Source organism: Lytechinus variegatus, chromosome 12, assembly GCF_018143015.1.
Source record: "Lytechinus variegatus isolate NC3 chromosome 12, Lvar_3.0, whole genome shotgun sequence".
In the NCBI taxonomy this organism is placed as follows: Eukaryota; Metazoa; Echinodermata; class Echinoidea; order Temnopleuroida; family Toxopneustidae; genus Lytechinus; species Lytechinus variegatus.
The window spans coordinates 24,720,795-24,747,157 of NC_054751.1; the positions used below are offsets into that span (position 1 = coordinate 24,720,795).

At 36.2% G+C, this 26,363-nt stretch overlaps 1 protein-coding gene across 4 annotated transcripts in view; it reads left to right on the forward strand.

Annotated features, from left to right (window-relative positions):
• LOC121425582 (1-phosphatidylinositol 4,5-bisphosphate phosphodiesterase epsilon-1-like) overlaps positions 1-26,363 on the forward strand; it is a 122,662-nt gene that overhangs the window by 90,972 nt on the left and 5,327 nt on the right. For 3 of the 4 annotated variants that reach the window (XM_041621676.1, XM_041621679.1, XM_041621678.1), the window contains exons 19-38: positions 273-422; positions 1,255-1,440; positions 2,682-2,893; positions 4,481-4,603; positions 5,240-5,344; positions 8,383-8,490; positions 9,374-9,490; positions 11,112-11,270; positions 11,839-11,983; positions 12,921-13,065; positions 13,570-13,874; positions 14,518-14,719; positions 15,588-15,712; positions 16,163-16,326; positions 17,078-17,339; positions 19,574-19,773; positions 20,821-20,946; positions 21,394-21,585; positions 23,433-23,504; positions 26,046-26,192. In XM_041621676.1, coding sequence (XP_041477610.1) covers positions 273-422; positions 1,255-1,440; positions 2,682-2,893; positions 4,481-4,603; positions 5,240-5,344; positions 8,383-8,490; positions 9,374-9,490; positions 11,112-11,270; positions 11,839-11,983; positions 12,921-13,065; positions 13,570-13,874; positions 14,518-14,719; positions 15,588-15,712; positions 16,163-16,326; positions 17,078-17,339; positions 19,574-19,773; positions 20,821-20,946; positions 21,394-21,585; positions 23,433-23,504; positions 26,046-26,192 — 3,245 coding nt within the window. The remainder of the gene's footprint in view (positions 1-272; positions 423-1,254; positions 1,441-2,681; positions 2,894-4,480; positions 4,604-5,239; positions 5,345-8,382; positions 8,491-9,373; positions 9,491-11,111; positions 11,271-11,838; positions 11,984-12,920; positions 13,066-13,569; positions 13,875-14,517; positions 14,720-15,587; positions 15,713-16,162; positions 16,327-17,077; positions 17,340-19,573; positions 19,774-20,820; positions 20,947-21,393; positions 21,586-23,432; positions 23,505-26,045; positions 26,193-26,363) is intronic. The other variant, XM_041621677.1, reaches the window with a different exon arrangement.

Genomic DNA, 26,363 nt, shown 5'->3' on the forward strand with positions numbered 1-26,363 from the left:
AAATTGGAATATGGTAGAAGTGCGCTGATGGTATGTGCATGTATATATGTTTATATCAGGCTCTAGCAACCACCTCTTAGATGGACCCCTCTCTATAGAGAACAACTCCCTGCAGTGTATATAAAGACCACAAGTTATTGTTCACAGTTGTTAACATTGAAACATGTACATCTATTACCGATACCTGTTCATATAGTTCACCTGTCTATTATTTCTATGGCCTTGATATACAGGTTTCATTTATCATTCTTATGTATCTTTTCTCACTGAAGATGATGAGACATTGCTGTCTGTAACCCCTACCAACGACGATCCTCAAATGCCTTCTGAACATGATATATTTGGTAGGAAACGAAGCAGTTCATCTATTGGTTGCGACGGTCAGAGGTCCCTAACAATGAACAGTAATTTGTCTTTCATAGGTAAAGTTCATTTTTATTCATATTTCTTTTGAATTATTTCTGTGTTCCTTTGTTATTTTGTTCACTCCCCCTTTACTTGTGCGCCTCAAGCATCTCTAATGAGATGCCTATGGCATTGAATAAATTGCATTTATTATTATTATTATCACATCAGCTGTGCCTGGGAAGCAAAAGGCAACTAAAACCCCTGTTACCTGCAGCTTGTCTTTCATTACAATATAACTGATTGGAGATATGCAGATAGACTTCTACAGGGAGTTTAGCTTCTTGATGTGAAAAGGTGCTAACTGTCCTCTACTTGTGACCATCACTTAACATCTAAATCCAAGGTTGTTCCAGAATGCTTGCCTTCAAATGATGTCATGCAAATTCTATTCCTGTTAATATACATTTCAAATTCAGGCAAGGAACATCTATGACTATGAAAAGTTTGTTATGGTAATAAAATGATATACTGGCTGTATGATCTTTTTTGCTTACATATTTCATTAAATGATGATTAAATGATTAAAGTTGCAATAGTGGAAATACAAATGGCCACTTGTACTGTTTCATTGCATTGCTAATTTTGTTTGTTCATTCAGCTGTATTTGTCATTATTCTGTTCTTGTTCATGTTTTTATAAATATCTTGTAACTTTCCAGTGAACATTAAATTTCTATGCAACTATGTTTTTGTAGTGGATCAAATAAACCATGTTGTATCTTGTATGTCAAATAAACCATGTTGAATCTTGTGCATCGCTTTATAATGTTGGCAGCATTTGTTGATGCTGTTACTCATTGGTCCATTCCACCTAATTTACCAAATTGCGATTAACGTTTTCTTTCAGAATTTGTTGAGCTGTTCAAATCGTTTAGTGTGTGTTCAAGAAAGGAATTGAAGGATATTTTTGATACCTACGCTCTGCCTTACAATGCCAACAAAGATGCCTCCAAAGACAAGCAACCAGAACTATATTACCATGGTAACCGATCTGTTAGTCAGGTGGAAGAAACCAGCTTCATAGGAGTTGGAGGTAAGGGTCTCTCAATTCTATAATATCATTTTGTATGTTTTTTAATCCTTCCTGTGTAAAGAATTTTGTCTGAATAGATATTTCAAGAGGTTATTTATGTTAGATTGTATGAGAATAGCTGGAAGTATCGTGGTTGTGTTGGTATTTATAAATGCATTCATATGAAAAAGTATCAAGTTCAAGGTTATATGAAAATACTTTTGTGTATTATACAGTGTGTGAGGATATAATTTTCTCAATTTATGACCTACATGTACATGTTTAGGATCTAATCTTTTGCCTTCTTAAACCTGTTGATTCATGTAAAAAAAAAGCTATGGATATTAGAGTATTGTTTAATCATGGATTAATCAGATTGGCACTTGGGTAGTGAGTCGGTCTTATCGTAACACAAGACAATAGACAGATCTTTGATTGATATAAGGGAAATTTTATATTTCTGATGATTTGCTGTTGTACATGTACTCTTGTGTTATGACACTCTTAATTTTCACTTGAAACGTATTATAACTAATTCTATGGTATCTCAAAATCATAGGTATAGATGTTGATTTGTTAAGTTTCTTTGAATGGAAACTGAGTTTTTGTTAGCAATTCCAAAAGTCAGTGCAGTTACTAGAGGCAGTCTTCTCATTGGTGGAAAATCAAGTTGTGATTGATTTTTAGTATTGTATTTGTTTGCAACTCTTTGTGTAACATGCTCCTTGGTCCCCTATTAACACAAAGCTTGGCAGTTGATTGTAAGCTTGATTTTTACATTTGACTGTACATTGTAAACAATGCAATCAATCGTAGAAAAATGTTTTACCATCATTGTTAAGCTTTGTGTTACGGGTGCCTGGATGGGAAATCAAAGCAAGTTCTTGTTATCATGATTACCAAAACTGTAATGCATGTTTATATCTATAATGACTGGTCTTATTGTATACTACCAATTTTCTCAAATCATTACGATATTGTGTACTTACATAATACATGTATCTTCTTTTTAATTTTCTACTATTAATATTATAGACCATTCCTGAGTACATGTAGCTTTATCCGGGAGGGAGACCTTCGGATCACAGTTCTCATGTTAGCTTTACCCAAACCTAGGCAGCTAAGTTACACGTATTCACCCATGGTTCAGTTTTTATTCATATATTGTTTAATCATTATTGTAAATATATTGTAATTGCCAAATTGATAAGAAATACAATGTAAGTAAATAAATTGAGTAATGAATAAATAAATCTTTCCAGTCATCAGCCTGACACGGAACTCTTTCCCACCGCTGGTGCCGGATTCAACTCGCAGAGTGACCAACGCCATCGCTGCTGCTAGTGTACAGACCAATAGTTCCGGTACGCAGTCGGTAACATCACATGTGATCACGCAAGAAAGATTCAAACAGTTCCTTAGCTCCAAGCAGGGTATGGACCTCACTGATGATGAAGTTAGTGAACTTATACAGGTTAGTCATTTTGGCCCGTATTCTGAAGTCAGGTTTAACTTAAACTCAGGTTTAAAGTTGTGGTTTAACTATGGAAAGCCAATTGTTACATAAATCACTAATGGTAGAGATATCATATTTCAACTCATTTGGCTCTCAACTCATTCATAATTGTCTAGGAAGTATGAATAGATTATTGTCTTCACCATCGATGAATCAGGAAAGAGCACATCAAACATAAGGAACGTACAACTTAAGAAAAATTTTGACACTTTTGGCTTCCCATAATTTCAGCACAGAGTTAGACCATGGTCTAAGTCAAGCCTGACTTCAGAATACGGGCGTTTGTGTGTGTGTGTCAGATCTATTTTTGTAACAGGTATGGCGAGTAGCTAGTAGGGCAAATTGTGAAGTAATTGTGAAGGAAAATGCATTATACCAAATACTCAGTGAATTTTGGTATTTTTTACTTCTCTTCTATTATATTTTACCTGTGTATCCTCTATCTTTCTAATATAAAACAGTCCTAAGTATTTGTATAATTTTTTCTGGCCTAACAGGAACATAAAATATGTTGCCTGCAACAGTATCATATTGGCGCAAGTCTTTAGACAATGGCAATACGGTTCTTTTAAGGCAAATGTATTTTACACTGTATGTTTCCCGAAAGAAGAGCCATTCAATATTATTATTGTTACCCTTAGCTGTATAATGTGTAATTTAAGCTATTATTTGAAAAAAATTTATTTGCCTGTTGGCTTATCAATTATTAGGTTATTCACGAAACTTAGCGAAGTAATCGTTGCTAAGCAATTTTGACGTAAATTGTTACCATATAGTCGCATGTCATGCAGGCGCACACATACAGTTAACACGTAAAAATCTTGCACTTTGGTTTGATCAGATGGGAATGCGTGTGCACTGGCAGCGCCGCCCATTATCTATGTTGTGTTAGTTAACAAACTGGTTCCAACCAGATTTTGCAAATACTTAAATTAGCAATAAAAATTGGCTCCTACTACGCAAGTAAATTAGCAGATATATGGCCAATGTTGACCTCTGTTTTTGTATAGTATTCCTATGGGCAAAGCCAGAGGAAGGCAACATGGCAAATGTTTACCCTGTTGGTCTAGGTTTAAAAGTAGCAAGGGAAATATAACATTTATTTACCTACTAAAATGCCTTGTATAGGTAATATTTCAAAATATGGAAACTGCTGTCTTTAGTAGATGTGAAAGTCTTACACTTGGTTTCATACATCAAATAACCTATTCACAATTGAAGTATGGTTTAAACCCCTCCTGAGGTGTTTTGAGGATGTATACATACATAATCTGAGTTATACTGATATTTCCAAGTTTTTGATGTGGTAATTTGAATCTATTGATTTGCATTTTATTCTTTTTGAGGTTTCATATTATTTAAATCTCTTAAGAACAATAGTTTGCCATTTCCTTTGATAAGAATCTATTTACATCTTTGAATCACAAGAATATTAATATTGGATTGGATGTTTACTTTAGAAATGTAATTTATTTTCCATGAGATATAATTTGTACATATATGACCTTTGACCTGTATGGTTGTTCTTGTGTTATCCCATACTAGCGGCATGAACCCTCACTGACCATTAGAGAACAAGAGTGCCTGACCTTTGAGGGATTTGCCCGCTACTTAATGGACCAAGATAACTATGCATTCCAGTATGAACAACTCTTTGTATGTAAACAGGTACGTACCCCTGTCTGAATGACTCTCTTTGTAAAGTAAATGGTTACAAATTGCAGTATGAATGACATCTAGGTATGTTTACCTGTGTTAATGGCTTAATGTATGTAAATATGTATATCTGCCCTTCTGTGTATGTAAACAATTAAGAACTCCAGTATTTACTCTTAAGGATGCACTCGTAACTCTAAATGCTTAGTTTACCTTAACTTGGATATTTCTTTTCAATCATATATGCTCATAACATTCCTTATGTCTTTAAGTAATTAATCTTTGCTGTATGGACCTTTGTAGCAAGTATTTTTCATTATGATACAATAAAAAGTGGAGCGTTGTGGCCCAGTGGATTAGTCTCCGGACTTTGAAACAGAGGGTCGTGGGTTCGAATCCCAGCCACGGCGTAATTTCCTTCAGAAAGAAACTGATCCACAAAGTGCTGCACTCAACCCAGGTTAGGTAAATGGGCACTGGTAGGAAGTAATTCCTCAAGAAGCTGTGTGCGCTGTGAACGCCTAGCTTGGCCGGGTGATATAGGAGCGCCTTGAGCACCTAACAAGGTGGATATGTGCGCAATATAAACACCCTATACCATTATTATTATTGAAATGATGATGTTATTCTCATTGCTTTTCTTACCAGGATCTCAATCACCCATTGTCTCACTACTACATTGCCTCTTCCCACAATACATACCTCACTGGTCATCAACTAAGAGGGGAATCATCAGTAGAACTATACTCACAGGTAAGCATGCGCAGAGTATGCAAGTATGAATGAGGCTTTTAAACTCCATTCACAGATATGCCAGTCTAAAGATTTTGGTAGTTAATATGGCATGACTAAATCAACTTATAAGTTAGCTAGCACAGAGTTTTTCAGCATAAAAGGGCACTTATAAACATATTGGCCTGTAAGCAAGCACAGATTTTGTCAGTGTAAATGGAACTTTGAACTCAATAACTAGGTACATGTAAGTGTGCACATATTTTATCAGTGTGAATGGGCCTTTTTTCTGTACTCACAACACAGAGTTTTGTAGTGTGACTAGGACTATAACCCTTTGCGTGCGGGCCCGCGAAACCGGATACCTCTCCCCGCGGCAGAGCCGATTTTGTACATTGCTGGTATTTGGATCTGTGGCGGCGTTTTCCTAATCTATTGCTAATTGCGCCAAACTGAAGTATTTTCAGGATTTCTAGTAAATGTAAAGATGAAAGATCAAACATTTTTTTATTCCAGAATTAAAGGTCTCGCGTCTCAAATCAACAGAATAGATAAGAAATTTACGAGGAAAAAGTCGTGTTATTTTTTCAAATCTTCGCTTTTTCCCAAGTCAATAGGCACTGTTTACAAAAATGCGTAAGGGCAATCAGCACGCGTGGACACTCTACTCATGAATGGTCTCTTTACCCCCTGTATACAATCATTTGCAAAGTGTATAATTACAACGTTTTGGGTGAAATCACAGTTTACCAAATACCTTCATTTTCCAGAATGAATAAAAGGGGTGAATATTCCCTTGCAAGTACGTAGATGATGCTGCGCAACAAAAGTTCGAAACTACTTTGTGATTTTTGGCTTCTTGGCTTCAAGACGGTGGTCTCAATGTTTCACTAAAAATTCCCTTTGGTTTTATTTTCATGAATTATAGTTTGTAATAAAAAATAATTTTGTTCCTGAAGTTTGCGCACCGGTATTCGATTTGTTTTCCTGTTGCAATTTCAAAGAGCGAAGGGGGTAAATGTGACTCAAATAGTGGATCTGAAATCATACCTTCCAACGCTCTCCCTGTCTCGTTATACGTTTCATTTTTCTCTCTTTCATCTTTCATCTCTTTTTTTCCCCTCCAAAATAACCATGCTACCAATTACTGTTCGTCACAATGATAGAAATTAGATTATTTATATCTATTGAAATTTTAGCATCTAAATTAAAAGTGTTTTATCTTGTTCTTTCTTTTTATTCATTTTTTACCATTCTGGATTTTTTCACAACCAAAAACAAAAGCAATAAATAAACCAAGAAAGATTTGTATCCCATTTTCTTTTTAATCGTTCAATTAAATACAGATGCGTTGGAGTCGGTAGGAGGCGTCAGTCCACCTCCCCCCTCCATTCAGCAAATGTATACAAAAACGCAAAGTCCATAAATTTGTGATTTTTAGGGGCCGGATCACTCCCTCCCACATTGAGCTCAACCCCTATATAATCAAAAGTCAAAATTTCACCAGGGGCCCGTTTTATATAAAATTTGTTTACAAATTTTCAATAACACTTGAAAGCTACTGAAATCCTTCTATTTGACTATTTGTCAATATAAAATATACATGTATAATGTATTTATAAAACGGTACCAATTAGGGATTTCCTTGTTTTCCCTTTCTTTGGTTTGTAACCTGTAACTGAATGTATTATATACCACTTTCATTCCCTTATATCTATCGTCTTTTTATATCCCCTCCCTTCTACACCTTTTTTTCTCTGAGTTCTTCTCATTTAAATTTTATCTGTATCGTCTTCCTTCTGTCATTTTACAATAAATTCTATATCATCCTTCATTTTCTATTTTTAACGTGGGTAGATGTCTTTTGCAAAAGACAATATGATGATAATGATCATCATCATCATCGTATAAAAATGCGCGACTTAACTATTTTTTTGTGAACTTGGGGCTTAGGGTTATGGCACGACAGAGGCCTCAATCTTTCACTAAAAGTATTTTTCTTTTTTAGATTTTTTCATAAATTATATGTCTCATTTAATTCGATTTTCCACGCAGCTATTATAATGATAAAATAATTTTGTTCCTGAAGTTTGCGCACCGGTATTCGATTTGTAATATCCTGAATTTTTTTCAAAGATTTATACGAATAAAAGTGACTGAAATTGTAAGTCGGAAATCATACCTCCCAACTCTCTACTTTTCACTTTCTATGTTTCTTTCTTTATCTTACTATTTCCTCAAAAAGAGCCATGATCGCGGTCGTGGAGCGGAGAGAAAAAATCATCACCGCTCGTTATTGTCACCATTTTCGATTTCGATTGTTTGTTTTTTTTATTTCGATTTTTGTTTTGGATTTTTTTCCCCAATTTTGTGCGCGAAATTCGACCCTCCCTACTGCTCCACGACCGCTCCAACAACGCTCGGGGGGTGTGACCAGGCCTTAAGCGTAAATACCATAAGAACAACGATATGGATCAAACCACGTGATCAGAACAAATCACGTGATCAGGTCTTGTGCGCGTGCGTACGTGCTCGTCACAGAATTTATCCTCTCCGTCAGACTCCAACGAAAAAATCGGGTAAAGTTGAAATGATTTCCTATTTTCGGGATTTTTCCCCACGTAGCTGTATATTTTTTTCAATCTGTTATCGAAATAGGTTTATAAAGGAAATAGTGGTAGAGGTTTTAGCACATAACAATTACGAAAAAGCTGAAATACTTCATTAAATTAAACCCAAAATATCTCGGCTTCTGTAGAAGCCTGTCGTAGCTAAGTGAACGACTAGCTGGGCTTCTGTGGAAGCCCGTCGCACGCTAAGGGTTAAAACCTGATGAAGAGGTTATTTAGTGCAGAGATATTCAGTGTGAACAGGGTTTCAGAACCCAGATCCCAGTTAATTCAGCACAGAGTTTGACAATGGAACATTTTTAAAGCTGTTTATAGATTATACATGAATTAACAAGCAACTGGTGATAATGAATTCAATTCTAGTTTACATCTGGGATAATAATATCTTAGATATGTTGAATGATTGTAATTTTCTCTTTCATAATGAAGGTTTTATTGACTGGCTGTCGATGTGTTGAATTGGATTGTTGGGATGGAGATGATGGTTCACCGGTCATATACCACGGGCACACACTCACATCAAAAATCAGTTTCAAGGTAAGTAATTTCATTGAATATATATCAGTATTTTCGCACAAGGGAGAGGCCAGACTCTTTGAGACCGCTAAGTCCAAGATCATCTAAGGCCAAGGCAAGGCTAAGGCTTGCTGCAAAGGAGCAATTATGCAAATGACTTCCCATGAAAGATGTATCTATTGATTTAGTGTTGCCTTCTTATTTCTGAAATATTCTCTGGCCTCATCAGGCCTTGTCAGAGGACCTTTCCTTGATGCAAAGGACTAGAAATCCGGGGCTTAGCAGGAGGCAAAGACCACTTTGTTGCCCTACATTAAGTTGGTGAGACTAAAAGACCGGATATCTTTCATTTTTTGGCCATGGAAGTCATTTTGGCACTCTTCTTTGAATTACAATTTTCCCACATGACATTGCTCTTGAACATTGTGAGCTTTAACATACATGTATGAAAGTGTAAGTAGATCTATCATTAGAAACAAAGGGGGCTCTTTCAGCTCTTAATGAAACAGAACCAGTAACAGTCTTTGTGGCTTCTTTTAGGTTCAATCTCACTCTGTGTCTAATTCTTCCATTTTGCCCACACAAAAGAAAGGGAATATTTGAAATGTAACCATGGAAGACGCTTACATGTAGCAGGATTCCTGCCAAAAGACGTATCATGTACATTTTTTTATCATGCCTAGTTATAAAACCTGTCAAATCAAATATCCCGACTTCTCTTCATATCTGTAAAAGTTGTGTGTACGTAACCGTCAAAAAATCATATTCACCAGACTTTTAAAAACTTGTACTTCAAAGATATACTTGCATTTCTGAACAAAATGATGTTATTGTTTCTTTGAAAACAATAATGTAGTTTATATTCACTGTTTATTCTTCTTCTGATTTATTTCCAATCTTACAGGAAGTGGTAGAAGCCATCAACCGATCAGCATTTATCGCAAGTGACTATCCTATCATTCTGTCTGTTGAGAATCATTGTTCTTTACAACAACAAACCAAGATGGCTCAGATCTTCACAGTAAGTTATTTTTCTATATATTTATTTTATCAACAAAATTAAAGAATGAGTTTGTATTCATATACATGTAGTTGGAAGAGGGCTAGAAATACTTTTTTTAAACCCTTCTTTCTTTTTCATCATATTTATCATCATTATTTGCTGAATAGTAAATATGTCTTTTTCTCTAGGATACATCTCCTCTGGTTAGGTTGAATTATATATTTTGGATCATATATGTTGATCATGATTAATTCATGAAATCCATTTTCATTTTTTGAAAATAAGCATATTACTCCCTTGGTTAGGTTGAATTAAATATTTTGGATTGTATATGTTGATCATGATTAATTCATGAAATCCATTTTCATTTTTTTTTAAACAAGCATAATACTATCAAGGTACGTGTCATTTTGCTACTGTGGTTATAATTATCTTTTAAGAGAGTTGATTCCAGTAGCGAGCTTGAAAGAAGATACTTATTATTTCATCTTCTTATTTCCCTGTTCAACCTAGGCCTTGTAACACAAAGTTTAGCCATTGATTGTAGGACACACTTTCAAGATTGGTTACAGTTACCACAGTGTACAATCAATCACGAATATCAATCGTATGATCAGTTACGAAGTTTTGTGAAACAGGATCCATGCATGATGTGTCGAGACAATCACCTTGTTTAATGTATGAATGACATTGCCAGAAGGCCTCAATACGAGCAGTTCTTTGTTTAGAGGCGTTTGAAATGTACATGTATATCAAGGCCTTGTATTCAAGGCCTTGTATCACCTTGTTTAATGTATGAATGACATTGCCAGAAGGCCTCAATACGAGCAGTTCTTTGTTTAGAGGCGTTTGAAATGTATATCAAGGCCGTGTATTCAATTGTTTTGTTTGACTTAATCATTTTCTACAGATCACCAATGAAAAAGAAGATATTGTTATAGTTACTTATGTAACTTGTAAGATCAGTTACAAAGTTTTATGAAACAGGATCCATGCACGATGTGTCGAGACAATCATCATGTTTAATGTATGAATGACTTTGCCAGAAGACCTCAATGCACACAGCTCTTTGTTTAGAGGCTTTTGAAATGTATATCAAGGCCTTGTATTCAACAATTGTTTTGTTTGACTAATATCATTTTCTATGGATCACCAATGAAAAAGAAGATATTGTTATAGTAACTTATGTAATTTCTTTCCATCCCTGGCATCGATGTGGCCCTCTACACCCTGTTTCTTGATTAAATTTTGTTCATTCAATGTTTGGGATTATGCTGAACAAAATTATAGTGCCTTATGATAATGATCAGAATCAGCATGTATTTCTATGTAGAATGATGTCAAAGATTGTACTCTTGAAAATACAGTTACCGTTATATTAATAATAAGAATAAATCATAACATATATTAGGTGTTTCTACATGTAAGTGCACTGTATTTTGTTTATAATGGTCCATATTGGGGAAAATAAAAGAAAATAAAAAATGACACAATTAATTCAACTTATACTAATAATAAAAACTAATGTGCACCTCTTATTGACCAACCCACAACTGTAAATCATCTACTAAACAGGTAGATTTGAGTAGGGTCTTGAACTGATATAAAGTATTTCTTTTCCATTTTATTTTCGCTGCAGGAAGTGTTTGGTGAGAAGTTGGTGAATAAGTTCTTGTTTGAGTCTGATTTCAGTAATAACCCGAGACTACCAAGCCCAGAACAACTCAAACATAAGATACTCATCAAGAACAAGAAGCTTAAGGCTCACCAAGCTCCGGTGGATTTACTGAAACATAGGGTAAAAATCACCTCCTTTATCAGATGGGTTCAAGATGATGATGATGGTGGTGGTGGTAGTATTGATGATGCTGGTAGTGGTGGTGATGATGGTAGTGGTGGTGATGATGATAACAATAATTATGGTGATGATTCTGATAACAGTGATGATGATTGCAAAAATGAAGATGGTGATGATGCTAGTGATGGTGATGAATATGACAACAATGAAGATGATGATGACGATGATGGTGATAATGGTGATGATGATGACAATGATGATAGCAATGATGATGACAATGATGATGATGATTATGATGATGGTAATGGTGATGATGGGAATGATGATGGTGGTATTGATTAAGATGGTGATGGTGACAATGATGACTATGATCAGGATTGTGGTGGTGATGATGATGACGATGATGATGATGATGACCTTGATGATGGTGATGTTGGTGATATTTATTTTGATGATGGTGTTGATGATGAACATTATTGCAATTACATATACGATGCTACTGCCTTGCTAATACATATACCTATGATCCTTTTAATGATAACTTGGAACCTTTTAATTTCAACTCTAGGTAATGCAGTTAGTGAGTGAGCATAAGAGTTCTAAGGTTGATCTGTTAGGCTCAGCAGCAAACTCAGTATCTATGGGTGATATATCAGAAGAAGAAGATGATGATTTCTTTGAAGATGCATATGAAGAGGTTCTACCTGTAGATGGTAGGTGTTCCTTTTTCATTTTTTCTTTGTATTTATTTACTTTTTATTTCTTATTTATCAATTTTATTTTATTATTTCTTTTTTATTTTCATTTATGTATTCATTTATTATTTGTATTTATTTATATATATTTTTATCTATTTATTTATTTATTCATTATTATTATTTGTTTTTATTATTAATTTTATTGTTTTTTTTTGGGGGGGTGGGAGGTCTATGGCACTGTAGCACAAATTCTAATTATTTACCTGTTACTGTACCTATCCTCCAGATGCCTAGTGGCACATAGGACCTCCACCGAACGTCTCCACCTTTGCCTATCAAAGACCACAGCTCTGACTTCTGTCCATGTCCTCCATCCAGCCAGGTTCCTTTTCTTTTTTCACTGTTCGCCGCCAAGTTATTTTGGGCCTGCCCCTTTTCCTTTTCCCCTTCTGGTTCCCAGGTCAATGCTGTGTTACAGATGCTTGCAGGTTCCCCCCTTAGTGTACGCCCAATAAATTTCCATCTTCTCTTCTTGTAATTTGGTTTGAAATTTAATCCTACCATCAATCACTAATCCTAGGGCACTTTGTCAAAATCAGAGCTGTTTCTTTCAGGAGGAAAACTGCAATTCTAGCTCTTTTCATAGCTAATCCTCACATTTTATCCTAGATAAGACAATTGAGAATGCAGGGATTCACAGTGAAAGATGCTTTGCTGGATTCTTGGTACCAGACTTGGCTCTTGTTTTTGCATTTTGGCTGGGTTGGGTTTTATGGAAAATGCATGTTGAACCATTATTATCCCTTCTCCAGCAGGTTAAATTGCTATGTATCTTCGAGTGAAATTCTGTAAACAATACATTTCACTTTTAAAAATATATTACAAGACCCATTAATGAAGAGTATATTATTAATCAGCCTCGTGCTTCTACTTTGTCTTCTTTTTACATTAGATAACATTCCGGAGACCCAAGTGGAGTTCTCTAAACCCCCTCTTGGACGCCTTGCATCTACTCAATCAGAAGGCTCGGAATCTCCACCCGTACCTGATGAAACCAAAGCAGGCTACAAGGGATCTATGGCTAATGGCAAACATAAGTGAGTTACATTATTATCCATTGCTCATTTAGACAACTGTTGATTATTGATAATTATGATATGCAGCATTTATATAGTGCATCATATGAATATTTCGGAGTGGTTCATGTGCATATTATGATCATCCACAATGTAGCATGGCAACCTCATCAGGCTTTTGAACGTTAAACAAGTTATAACCGGGTAACCATGGGTGTCGAAGGGGCTTAGTAGTTTTTACACTCACCTTTCAATCAGAGAGTCATGGGTTTGAATCCTGGCCATGGCTTGTTTTGCTTAAGTTAGAAATCTATCAAAATTGTGTTCTGCTCATTCAGATGATGTTAATGGGTATTCTGCCAGGTTCTAAACATTCTTGAATGATCAGAACGCTGGAAGTGGGAGTTTGACGGAAGCAAGGTCGAGGGTAATTGTGAACTTTTGAATAGATTACATCGAGATTGTTGGCACTATTCAAATGCCTACTATTATTTTCATGATTCCACTGTATTCAACCTCCTGTAGGAGAAGTGGTAGTGGCACCCAGATCATCCCCCTCACTGGAACAGAGCGTAGCTATGGCGACGACTTCTACAAGATGGCGCAGGTCAAACACAAGAAGAAGAAAGAAACTAGTCAGATAGCTCCAGAGTTGTCTGATCTAGTCATCTACACCCAGGCAGTCAAGTTTCCTGGGTTTAGCAGTACTACGGAACAGACTGTCGGGACACCCAGAGAGGTTAAACAGCTAGGTCGTCGTAGTAACCGTTCTAGCACACAAACCAGTGCTTCTAACAGCCCTGTACCAATAGCGAAGGACAACCCAAAGAGTAAGTGCAGGCATTTGGTATGTTTCCAACCACCGTAGGTGATGGCCGAAGGCATCATGTTTTCTGGTCTTCTTTGTGTCGATCAATCCCATCTTTGTTTTCACATAATTCAAGAATCCTTTGCAGTCAAATGCAAGTTGATTGTATGGATATGTAGGGCTATAATCAGGTCATAACATGATTCGTAAATCTAATATACCTTAATTAAGGTCTAGCTGGTAAGCTGTTGATTCCACTAAGTACTGCATAGACAAAATGATTTGGAATCAGGAAGTCCACTTTGAAATCCTTCATATGGTGAGGCCATTGATGTGAGATCCCTTGGCTACCTAATTTGGTAATTCAGGGACTACCCGGTTACAGAAGGCAATTGATAAGGTGCCTAACTAAAATTTTTCTTTTTACATTTTCCAGATGCCTCTTACAATTTTCATCAATTGATGACATTGTATAAAATTATACTCATTTTGATACTCTTACCAAATATGTTTGTAATTTGAATGCTTCAGCCACATTAATGAGGCCAACTCCAGGCAGGCCAAAGCTATTACATTGGTCTGAATGGCAAACCATTGGTCAGTTTGGAATTGAATTTGTTGGTTTGACTGAAGCACAACTGTTTCTATTTTCTGTTTGCTTTTAGGTTCTGAGGAGAGTCCTCAAGTAAATGGGTCTCCCGATGAGAGAAAGCTGCAGCATTCTGCCATGCTGTCTCAATCGCAGCAAGGTCTCGTAGCAGAGAAGCTGACGGCTTACATCCAAACACCAAAGTGCTTCCATATATCATCCGTCAATGAGAGCAATCTCAAGAGGATGTCCAGGAAGTACTTCTCGAAGTTTGTGGAATATCCTTTTAATGCTTTGACCACTGAATTCTGTATTTCCTGTAAGCTGTGTCTAGGGACAATTCGGTTTCAGTAGGCATTGGGTTAACTATTAGCGGTTGACTACTGGATTCTGTAATTCCAATAGATTTTGTAGAGGGATCAACCAGATCAAGATGGTAACTTGGTTATTCTTTTTTAAAGAGATATTGTCTCGTAAATGAGGGGGTTAGATGCAGTGAGAAAAGGCAGGGGCAAAGTGTTGGGAAAGTTGCATGTGGATGAAAGAAATAGTACTATGCTGGGTGAGATGATGGTGATGACCATCAGGCTGGATATGGTATTTATTTATTTATTTTGTTTTGTTTACTCACTCAGGGTAACCACATCAGTGGACTAGGCACTTTTTTTCTTGGGGGCCCTGCATACAAGTAACAAATACATACATATAACAAGTACAAACAATGAAAAGGTATCAAACAAGGAAGGAAATATGTTCAAGGAGACAAGCAACCTGCAGGACATATGCAAAGACATACTGAAATATATGTGTGTACATGTATGTAGAACAAAAGTCAACATATTGTGCATAAAATAAAGCTTAGTGGCAAGATCAGCGTTTAAAGTTGGTGGAATTGACAGTTTCTCGGGAGACACTGATGGAAAGACAAGGGGGTCGGATAGGTATGCTAGGCTGAAGGTAGAATGCGAGTAGCATGAATGGGGAGCAGAGGTACATGGTGTTGGGGTTGGATGTAGCGGGTTTGTCGGAAGCTGGAGTCAAGCAATAGGGTGAGGGGTTAGGGATTAGTGGGAGAGGTGATTGATGGGAGTTGTAAAACCACTTCGTTTGATAAAGGTTCACCATCCTTAACCATTGTCCTTGCACGCATACTGAATATCAGTTGATGAGGACCTATCCAGCAGGAATGCGGATTGACTCTTCTAATTATAACCCAGTGATCTATTGGTCATTTGGAGTTCAGCTCGTAGCTCTCAATTATCAAACAGATGGTAAGATTAACACAGTCAAGGATAACACATTCATCAAATATGTTTTCATTTTAAATTTCACTCTAGGAAATTCCATAAAGTATGTACATGTATAGTTGGCCCCCAATTTGTAGGACTTTCTTGAAATGATTCGTCTCTGCTTTTGGTTTCGTATAAAAAGGTGTAATGCTCTGAAATTATCATGGCTTCAGTAGTTCATGAGGTAAAATAATACTGTGAAATAAAGGTGTTGGATGTATAGAAAGGTTTATTTTACAGAATTTCCCAAATATTTGCCTTACATCACTGTGAGTTCAGAACTAATTTGATTGATATTATTCAATAAAAAACCTGGATATCACAAAAAGCATTTGATATGCTATTCATTTTATATTGACACCATACAACATCAGAATAAATGACCTGTAGAAAATTAAATCATGGAAGTATTCATTGTCTTTCCATTGTTAGATCCCAGCCTTCAGACGTACTCTTCCATGTTTGAAAGGACAGGTAACAGTGGCTATGTTCTCAAGCCTACGATACTATGGGACAAGAGCCATCCAGCATTCAACCGATTCAATGCGTACAATAAATCATTTGATGGCATGCCCATCAAAGAACTCACGATACAGGTAAAGATGTGATTTACACATGTATGTCATTAACAGAATCCTGGGGAGTTAAATTGATATTCGATAGCATTTAGAATTTATGGAAAACATTAAAGCACTTTATGAATAACCTACAGTAATGATTAAAATTTATTTGATCATGTACTTACCTAAGAATTGCATTATTAAAATTGCCCTAAGATAATTTGATTGGGATATTATGTGATAGATTTTTACTTTAAAAGATTGTCGATAAATGGTTAAAGGTACATCTATATTTCTCAATTACTATAAACATTCAATTCACTTCCAGGAGATATTTTACAGAATACATGTAGTGTAGGAATCAGATGCTAGTATACTAGCAAACTAAAATACATGTATTTGGAAGCAAGTAAAAACTTATAGATCATTTGTATGCCCATGAAATAATATATTTGTTAATTTCTTGTAATCAACAAAAGGAAATAAAGAGCTTTGAATGACATAATGTCATGATATGTTATTATTACGTACCAGGCTGCATTGGTATGTTTCATAGATAATTAAAACTATTGTCAATTTTCCATTTCTGTATCAACTATGAAAATCTTTATTGTGATTTGCTGCTGAGCCCTGTTACCATGGTATTAGCCACATTGGCAAAAATTACAATACATGTAGTTGTAACTCTTTATGAAATGGGCCATAATGTGTTTCACAAAAGACTTGAGCTTTTGACACATTCAAGGTAGCTTTTGAAAATCAATGGTCTATTTCTGTTTTGAATTAGATTGTGTCTGGACAGTTCCTGAGCCTTACCAATCCTCTGGGCAGTGTTTACGTTGAAGTTGAGGTGATTGGTGTCCCTGCAGATTGTTCCAAGTGGAAGACAAAAGTTGCTTCAAGAAACAGCATCAATCCTATATGGGAGGAAACATTTACATTCCAAGTGTCCTTTGAAGAGTTAGCATTTGTCCGTTTCACAGTTGTAGACAGTAACAGTTCTAGTACCCTGGCCCAAAGGAGTGTTCCTTTGGTACATCTTAGACAAGGTTAGTATGGCTGTCCTTGAGTCAGTGTTGTCTGTTTCATGGTTGTAGACTGTAACAGTTCTAGTACCCTGGCCAAAAGGAGTGTTCCTTTGGTACATCTTAGACAAGGTTAGTATAGCTGTCCTTGAGTCAGTGTTGTCTGTTTCATGGTTGTAGACTGTAACAGTCTAGTACCCTGGCCCAAAGGAGTGTTCCTTTGGTACATCTTAGACAAGGTTAGTATAGCTGTCCTTGAGTCAGTGTTGTCTCTTTCATGGTTGTAGACTGTAACAGTTCTAGCACCCTGGCCCAAAGGAGTTTTCCTTTGGTACATCTTAGACAAGGTTAGTATAGCTGTCCTTGAGTCAGTGTTGTCTGTTTCATGTTGTAGACTGTAACAGTCTAGTACCCTGGCCCAAAGGAGTGTTCCTTTGGTACATCTTAGACGAGTTTAGAAGTATGGCTGTCCTTGAGTCAGTGTTGTCTGTTTCATGGTTGTAGACTGTAACAGTTCTAGTACCCTGGCCCAAAGGAGTGTTCCTTTGGTACATCTTAGACAAGGTTAGTATAGCTGTCCTTGAGTCAGTGTTGTCTGTTTCATGGTTGTAGACTGTAACAGTCTAGTACCCTGGCCCAAAGGAGTGTTCCTTTGGTACATCTTAGACGAGTTTAGAAGTATGGCTGTCCTTGAGTCAGTGTTGTCTGTTTAATGGTTGTAGACTGTAACAGTTCTAGTACCCTGGCCCAAAGGAGTTTTCCTTTGGTACATCTTAGACAAGGTTAGTATAGCTGTCCTTGAGTCAGTGTTGTCTGTTTCATGTTGTAGACTGTAACAGTCTAGTACCCTGGCCCAAAGGAGTGTTCATTTGGTACATCTTAGACGAGTTTAGAAGTATGGCTGTCCTTGAGTCAGTGTTGTCTGTTTCATGGTTGTAGACTGTAACAGTTCTATTACCCTGGCCCAAAGGAGTGTTCCTTTGGTACATCTTAGAAGAGGTTAGTATGGCTGTCCTTGAGTCAGTGTTGTCTGTTTCATGGTTGTAGACTGTAACAGTTCTAGCACCTGGCCCAAAGGAGTGTTCCTTTGGTACATCTTAGACAAGGTTAGTATAGCTGTCCTTGAGTCAGTGTTGTCTCTTTCATGGTTGTAGACTGTAACAGTTCTAGCACCCTGGCCCAGAGGAGTGTTCCTTTGGTACATCTTAGACAAGGTTAGTATGGCTGTCCTTGAGTCAGTGTTGTCTGTTTCATGGTTGTAGACTGTAACAGTTCTAGTACCCTGGCCCAAAGGAGTGTTCCTTTGGTACATCTAAGACAAGGTTAGTATGTATGTCCTTGAGTCAAAGTTGTCTGTTTCATGGTTGTAGACTGTAACAGTTCTAGTACCCTGGCCCAAAGGATTGTTCCTTTGGTACATCTTAGACGAGGTTAGTATGGCTGTCCTTGAGTCAGTGTTGTCTGTTTCATGGTGGTAGACTGTAACAGTTCTAGTACCCTGGCCCAAAGGAGTGTTCCTTTGGTACATCTTAGACAAGGTTAGTATAGCTGTCCTTGAGTCAGTGTTGTCTGTTTCATGGTTATAGACTGTAACAGTTCTAGCACCCTGGCCCAAAGGAATGTTCCTTTGGTACATCTTAGACAAGGTTAGTATGGCTGTCGTTGAGTCAGTGTTGTCTGTTTCATGTTTGTAGACTGTAACAGTTCTAGCACCCTGGCCAAAAGGAGTGTTCTGTTGGTGCATCTTAGACTAGGTTAGTCTAGTTTAGAAGTATAGCATTGATACATCTTAGAAAAGGTCTTTGTCAATAAAATATAATTGATAATAATACTTTGGTCCATTACCTATAACTTGCAATAATGATAACTACATGTACCAAGGAAGCATTCATTTTGATTGGCTGATGAGCCCTGTAGCAATCGTAGTTATGGCAGAGTTACCATAAATAGTAAGTGTAATGTAACCAATCCCTTGTAAATACACAGATAAAACCAATACAATAAACGAATGAATGGCTAATACAGCATAATACTGGATTTGAGTCATTGGACACAGAATGTAAATGTCAAAGAATGTTTCTGTAATTCATGGAGTTGATAAACTTATTCAACTCTAGATAGGCTTTAAATTCTGATTTTGGTTCTTACGATGTCTTGCATTGCATTCTCCATAATTAGTGTTCACAATTTATTAAACTGTCTAATATGTTATGGTTGGAAGCAATGTTAGTTATGATGACAAACTTTGATTGTTACAGGATACAGACACCTTAGATTGCGATCATCTCAGAATGTGGCCCTTGAGATAACAACCCTCTTCATCCATTCTCATTTGGAAGAGATTCAAGATGTAGCTACTGAAGCCATCAATGAATCAAGAAGGAAGAGACAGATGCTTTCTAATATGCTCTATTATCATATAGGCAAGGATTCGGATGTCAAGATGGAATTTAAGGAGGTAAAAGAAATTGTTATCATCATTATCATGACCAGAGCAACATCATTATCATCATCATCATCTTCACCATCATCATTACCATCATCATTACCATCATCATCATCACCATCATCATCACCATCATCATCACCATCATCATCATCATCATCATAATCACCATGGCATCATCTTAATTATAATCATCATCCATAGCATGAATTTATTAGTCGTACCTCAAATATCAATAAAATTATATGGCGAACGTTTATTTGCTCATGCAGACCCTGTTTTATGGATCAAACTCCCAAATTTCCTGAAAAAGATTGATTCAGTTAACAAATTCAAAACAGCTCTTAAAACATTCTTAGTTGAATTATACCTAGTCTCAACAAATGAACTCATCAACCCTTCTCTTCCTCTCCTTTGTTTTCTCAAGTGCATTGAGACTATTTTTTATTATGCTCTATACAAAAACTGACTATTATTATCATCATCATCATCGTTGTCGTCGTCATCATCATCATCATCATCATCATTAAAATCTTGTGGATAAGAATGCACACACTGTCCAAAGATGCTCTTGATGCTAGTCATCATCCTTGTCATTATCTCATCAACATCATCCCCTTCTTCATCATCACAACAATCAGATTCTTATTCATTAATTGTTACCATAATCGTCACCACTTTCTTTATTATCTTTACCATCAGTAACGTCAGCATGTGACCGTCATAGTCATTGTAGTTGTACATTTGGTTTCAGATTGAGATTGAATCCAAACAGCTAAAAAAAATAATTACATGTATAATGGCAATGATATCAGTCCAGTATTCCAGAGAAGCTACAAACTTGTCATTTTGCACTACATAGAAAAATATTGATCCACCCTGGAAGCTTTTGTTTTTTAAGAAGCACCTATCATTCATTCTTGCCTTAATTTATTGACCCCTTAATTCTGTGGCTCTCTAGGTTCTGATCAGTTACATTGCAATTATTTACTTCCTTGTATAACAAGGTTAAGAATGCTTTTGTCATGTTCCTATGTATTGCTTTTTTGGTATATTCAGATGGTTGATGGTTCTGAGGTGAAGAGAAGAGCGTTTCCTCTGACTGTGTTTGGTGTCTTAGATGGAGAGGATAGCACCACCTTGAAAGCAACGCAAGAGACAAAAGCTCATGAGATAGTCGCACAGGTTAGTATGAAACATTTAATCAATAAATTTTCATAAGATCAGTTACATTGCAATTATTTAATTCCCTAGCTCTGTTGAGGAAAATGAGATGGCTCTCTGTTCTTGAAAAAGGTTCTCTATAATATTTCATTCGAAGAAACTACACACAGTGAGTTGGCAATAAATGCTTTGGGACAGAGTTTAAAACAATTAAATATTGCCCATAAACAATACCGGACATCCATTTGAAGCATTTTTCATAGGCCATGGCTCCTCCTTCTATTGCCTACCCAGCTATTTGAAATTCTTCATATGTCATTTATTTCTAATGCTAACTTCAAATAGTTTTGTATAATTTTCCTTCTTCTAAAAATTGTAATAATTTGTCTTTCTTTCATGCACACATATCATGTTGTTTGATTTTTAAATCTAAATAATTTAATGCGACAAAATGCTTGTACATTATAGGCCATGGGTCGAGCAGACCGCCCTCTCGAGTCCATGCATGACTATCTCTTGGTGGAGGAGGTTCAGGAGACTTGGGATGATGAAACCGAAGGAAGAACTGATGAACGAGTATTAGAAGGAGATGAGAGAGTAATGGAAGCACAGGCCAGCTGGACAGGAAAAGGAAGATTTCTCTTAAAGCATCTGCCACAGGTATTATAAATAGCTCCCGTTTTTTTCTATTTTGTATCGTAATCATGATGATGAACAGCGTTTGTATAGCGCCATTTACATGTATCTGTAAGAAAAATATTCATCATATTATTACATTGGCCTGTATTCTGAAGTCTGGGATCATGGTCTAACTCTGTACTAAAGTTATGGGAAGATGGGAATATTAAGATTGTGTATCATAATGTGTGTGTTCTTTCTTTACCCATGATTTTAAGGGGAATCAATCTATTTGAGTTACATGTAATATCCACTGATAGTAATGAATAAATTTAGCACCAAGTGTGCTGATAAATTGAACTTGTGATAATAGAGGTTTTTTTCATTGGCTATCCGTAGTTTAACTATATCTTTAGCCTGCATTACATCAAACCATCATTACACATTTCGTCACAGCATCTAATGGTTTTGCTACGGTCCTATAACCCCATAACACAATCCTCGTTGGAGGAACCAAGATATTTCATTCCCATAAGCACAATAAACCCTGAATCGCCCAATTGTCCGTCTTATGTAACGTTTCTCCTTCACAGCTAAATGCATCCCCAAGGGTTAGACCACAGCAGCTGTGATATTGCATAAGAGCAGTTTGCCTGTAGCTAGTAGGCCTTTTGGAATTAAATTATTGTATTTGATATTTAATCAAGTTTTCAAAGACATATTGTATTTTGATATTCAATGTTAATTTGTTTTCAATTTTGAACAAAGAAAATCGGCCCCGAAACAAGGAAACTGTTTAAGTGAAATCAAAATAACTGCATGCAATGGCGAGCAAGTTTGCTTGAATCAGCGCACTGCGTATGTAATTTTGCGGTTTACTTTTTTCTGACCCATCAATGTTTAGATACTTATATAATTGGCCCGGGGTGATGAGATTTTCCATGGTTTGTAATCGGGGTTTGTTTTCTACAACAACCATTTCGCTTCATGGAGTATAATTGAGTTCAGAATAATGGCAATAGTATTTTTCAAATGCAGTACCTATGATATTGATTAAGTAGACCAAGTGCAATGCAAATCCTTGCAATATTTTCATGTTTATGGAAGTGGTGAATTAGTTTTAAGAAAAAGAATCCACCGAGTTTGAAATAAATTAGTTTAAATGTAAGGAATTAAAGATGACATACCAGATGACCAAATCTGTAGAAATCTCACATGTTTTTTTATTTATTCAGTTTGTGGCCCAGGATACTGTAGAATTCAGAGATTCTGAATTTTTAGTTTTAATACATTTGTATCTGACAAAAACTCACAGTCTTGTAAATTTGTATGTAATACCAATATGCCATACATACTTGATTATTTGTCCTAAAAATAGTACGAAGTACTAATATAGATAAGTAGATAATAAGCGCATACATTCGTAATTCCGAAGCTTCGTTATTCTGAAGGTTCGGATATTCCGAAGAGTCGTTATTCCAAAGGTTCATATTTCCGAAGGTTCGTCAGTCCGAAAAAAGAAATGAGGTTCGTTATTCCGAAGGTTCGTTAGTCCGAAAACGAAATGAGGTTCATAATTCCGAAGGTTCGTTAGTCTGAAAACGAAATGATAAACGAACCTTATTTCGTTTTCGGACTAACGAACCTTCGGAACAATGAACCTTGTTTCTTTTCGGATTATCGAACCTTCGGAATAACGCCACAAATGTATGGATTAATGAACCCTTTTACGTTTTCGGATTAAAGAACACTTAGGTATAGGCAATTTACGTGTTTCGGAATTACGAACCTTCGGAATTATGAAGTGTAACCGATAATGATTACCCCATACCATCATCCTACTAACACATTGTGGCTTCATCCCCCCTTCATGCGTATCGATCATGTAGGAAGCTCAATCACCACAGTCAGCTTACGACCTACTGAGAACACCCCGTTCCTTGTTTTACAGAATGTACCGGGTAAACCACCACTCATTTCATCATTCAGTCTTCATTACCTTGTCCAGGGGAGTGTTTCATAAAACCTGTTACAATAACAAATTTGCAATAACAGTTTAAAGCTACTGAAATCCTTTAATCTGATTGGCTGATAGTATACTTGTTGTTGTGCATTTGTTATTATAACAAGTCTTTATGAAATTGGACACATTTTTCATTCAAATGCATATTCCCTTCCTTTCCAGTTTTGTTTGTATTCTGATAAAATGAAGTCATTTTCTATTCAGTTCATTTTTTCCCCCAATTAAATGTTATTATTGTGATCATTCACCTTTCTGTTGTTTCCTAATGCTTTCATTCATGCAGCATGTATAATTAAATTTCAAAGTGATTGTTTTAATATTTAAATTTTTGTTTTATATGTATTTAATTAAATATTGTTCAATCTTTCATGTACAGCAGCACAAATAATATTCCGACTCTAGAATATTTTTTTTCATATATTTCCACTCATAGTCAATGTTCATGCACTTTTCAAAGAAATCAATTTTAATTTTAAGTAGTCCATACATGTACATGTACATTCATGACCAGTGAATTGATGGGTGTTTCATAAAGCCGTTCGTAAGTTAAGAGCGACTTTAAGAACGACTGGTGATCCTTTCTTATGGTAAATGATTTTCACCATTAAATGTTCAATGGTGATTATTTAGAACATAAAAAAGGTTCACCAGTCGTTCTTAAAGTTGCTCTTAACTTACGAACAGCTTTATGAAACGGCCCCCAGGGATGTATTTCAGGCCAGAAGTTGCGAGTCATTAGGCCGCTGGAGGAACCTTCCCCATAGACTTTGAACTTATGACGCGAGTCGAGGCTGAGGCCAGGGCGAGCAAAATGTCACCATGAGGCTGGCCTCTGCTACATCCCTGCCACTGAATGGCCTTTCATTATAATCTTGGTGACTGTTGTAAGATTCCTGCATTCATGATCTTGATTTTGTAAGAAGGCTCCTACTCATCTGCTTTGGCACCCTTCCCAATATACTGTACCTTTTCAAAAAGAGTTGCATGCTATAAATCATTCACCCAATGATACACCTAAATGCACACTTCTGATTATTTTAAAATCATTGCGTGTCTTTTTTTTTCAACTATTTCTTGTCTGACTGCATCCAATCACTTTCCAGAGACTGCCTTTTTATTTCATCGGACACCCAAACTGGGAATTCCCAATCAACTTTCATGAAGTTTATTTATATCTATATATGAAACATTTGTTTCTAAATGCTGATCATCTTGTTGCAACTCTCTTTTTTTAGGTTATAGCCAATAATGCCATACTTTTGTTGAAATATGTTATTAAAGAAAACTTGTTTTGCAATGTGAACCATTTCTTTTTAAAATGCAGAGCATCTTACTATCTTCTGCTTATTTTGTGTTAGTAAGTCCGCAGTCTGTGTTTTTATATAATGCAGGGCCGCCATGTAATACAGTATTACTGATGGGGCTACCCTGTTGAAATAAATTGAATAAATAAATAAACTCTTTAATTTAGGTTATTGGCAATATTGTCACACTGGTAAATTGCCAATTCGTCTACTGCCAACTCATCCACTCACCACATGGTCTAACTTCATTTAGTCTAATGCCATTCTGTCCATCAACATTTCGTCTGACAACTGTTTGGTCCAATAACCATTTGGTCCAATCATCACTTCGTCTAATCAGCAATTCGTCTATGACCATTTCGTCTTATAACCAGTCAGTCCAATATAATATCCATTTCATTATCATTTATTTTGCATAATTAACACCTAGTCCAATTAGACCGAATGGTATATACATGTAGACTAAATGGCTATCGAACCAACTTTTTGGCAATTCGACAAATTGGCATTAGACGAACTGGAAATAAACAGCCACACTTTGTTGAAATGTAATATTAAAGAAAACTTTGTTTATAACCACCTTTTCTTTATGTTCAATTTATATTTGTAGTCATTTGTACGTTGTAAGAGCTACTTATCTTGACTAATAATTCTTTACAAATAGATATGCTGATTCCCAAAATAAGTGGTCCAAGCGTACTACTGTGTTGCAAATGTTGAGCTTTGGAGCATGTAATCCAACATTCATGATATCAAAATTTAGTATGAAAATTGTGTGAGCAATGTTTTACATGTACATGTATACATTGTATTTGTCTAACTCTGAGTTGTCTAATATACATGTATTTCACTGTGTTAATTTCTAATATTTTCATATTAACGTCATGGAGACGCCCATGGGCAGTGATATGCACTATACAAGCAACGTCGTATAATGATTATTATATCTGTTACGCAGAGTGAGGAAAATTTTAAGGTCATTATCGGCTTAGACGTTTTAATCTCTCTCTTTGTATATTTTCTATGACATTGTTGTGATTATTACCTTTCTATGTTATATAGCTATATGATAATGAGATTAATATGATATAGATAAATAATATAACTATTCAATGTTTAAATGAAGCAAAAATTGTGTTTATCTAAACTGAATATCTTTCTATTTTTATCATCAGAGGCATCGTTCTGATGAATGGACGTCAATGGATAGCGATGGGAGTGATAAGACATTCTTGGTATGGGTTTACAATGTCTCTCAGGACCAGCCCTATACGGTCTTCAGAGCTCTTACAAGCAGTACAGCACAGGATATTATAGCTCAGGTAGGATGTGTGGCGGGTCTAACTAAGTTGAACACACTACCTCTTTAGGGGCCATGTTGTTTTTGCTCAGTAGTCGGCCTCTCAAAATCAATGTGTCTAATCCGGCCGGATCGGTGCCTGGGTAGGCTTAGTATAAGGCCTCATCTTGATACAGTCGATCTAATCAATCTT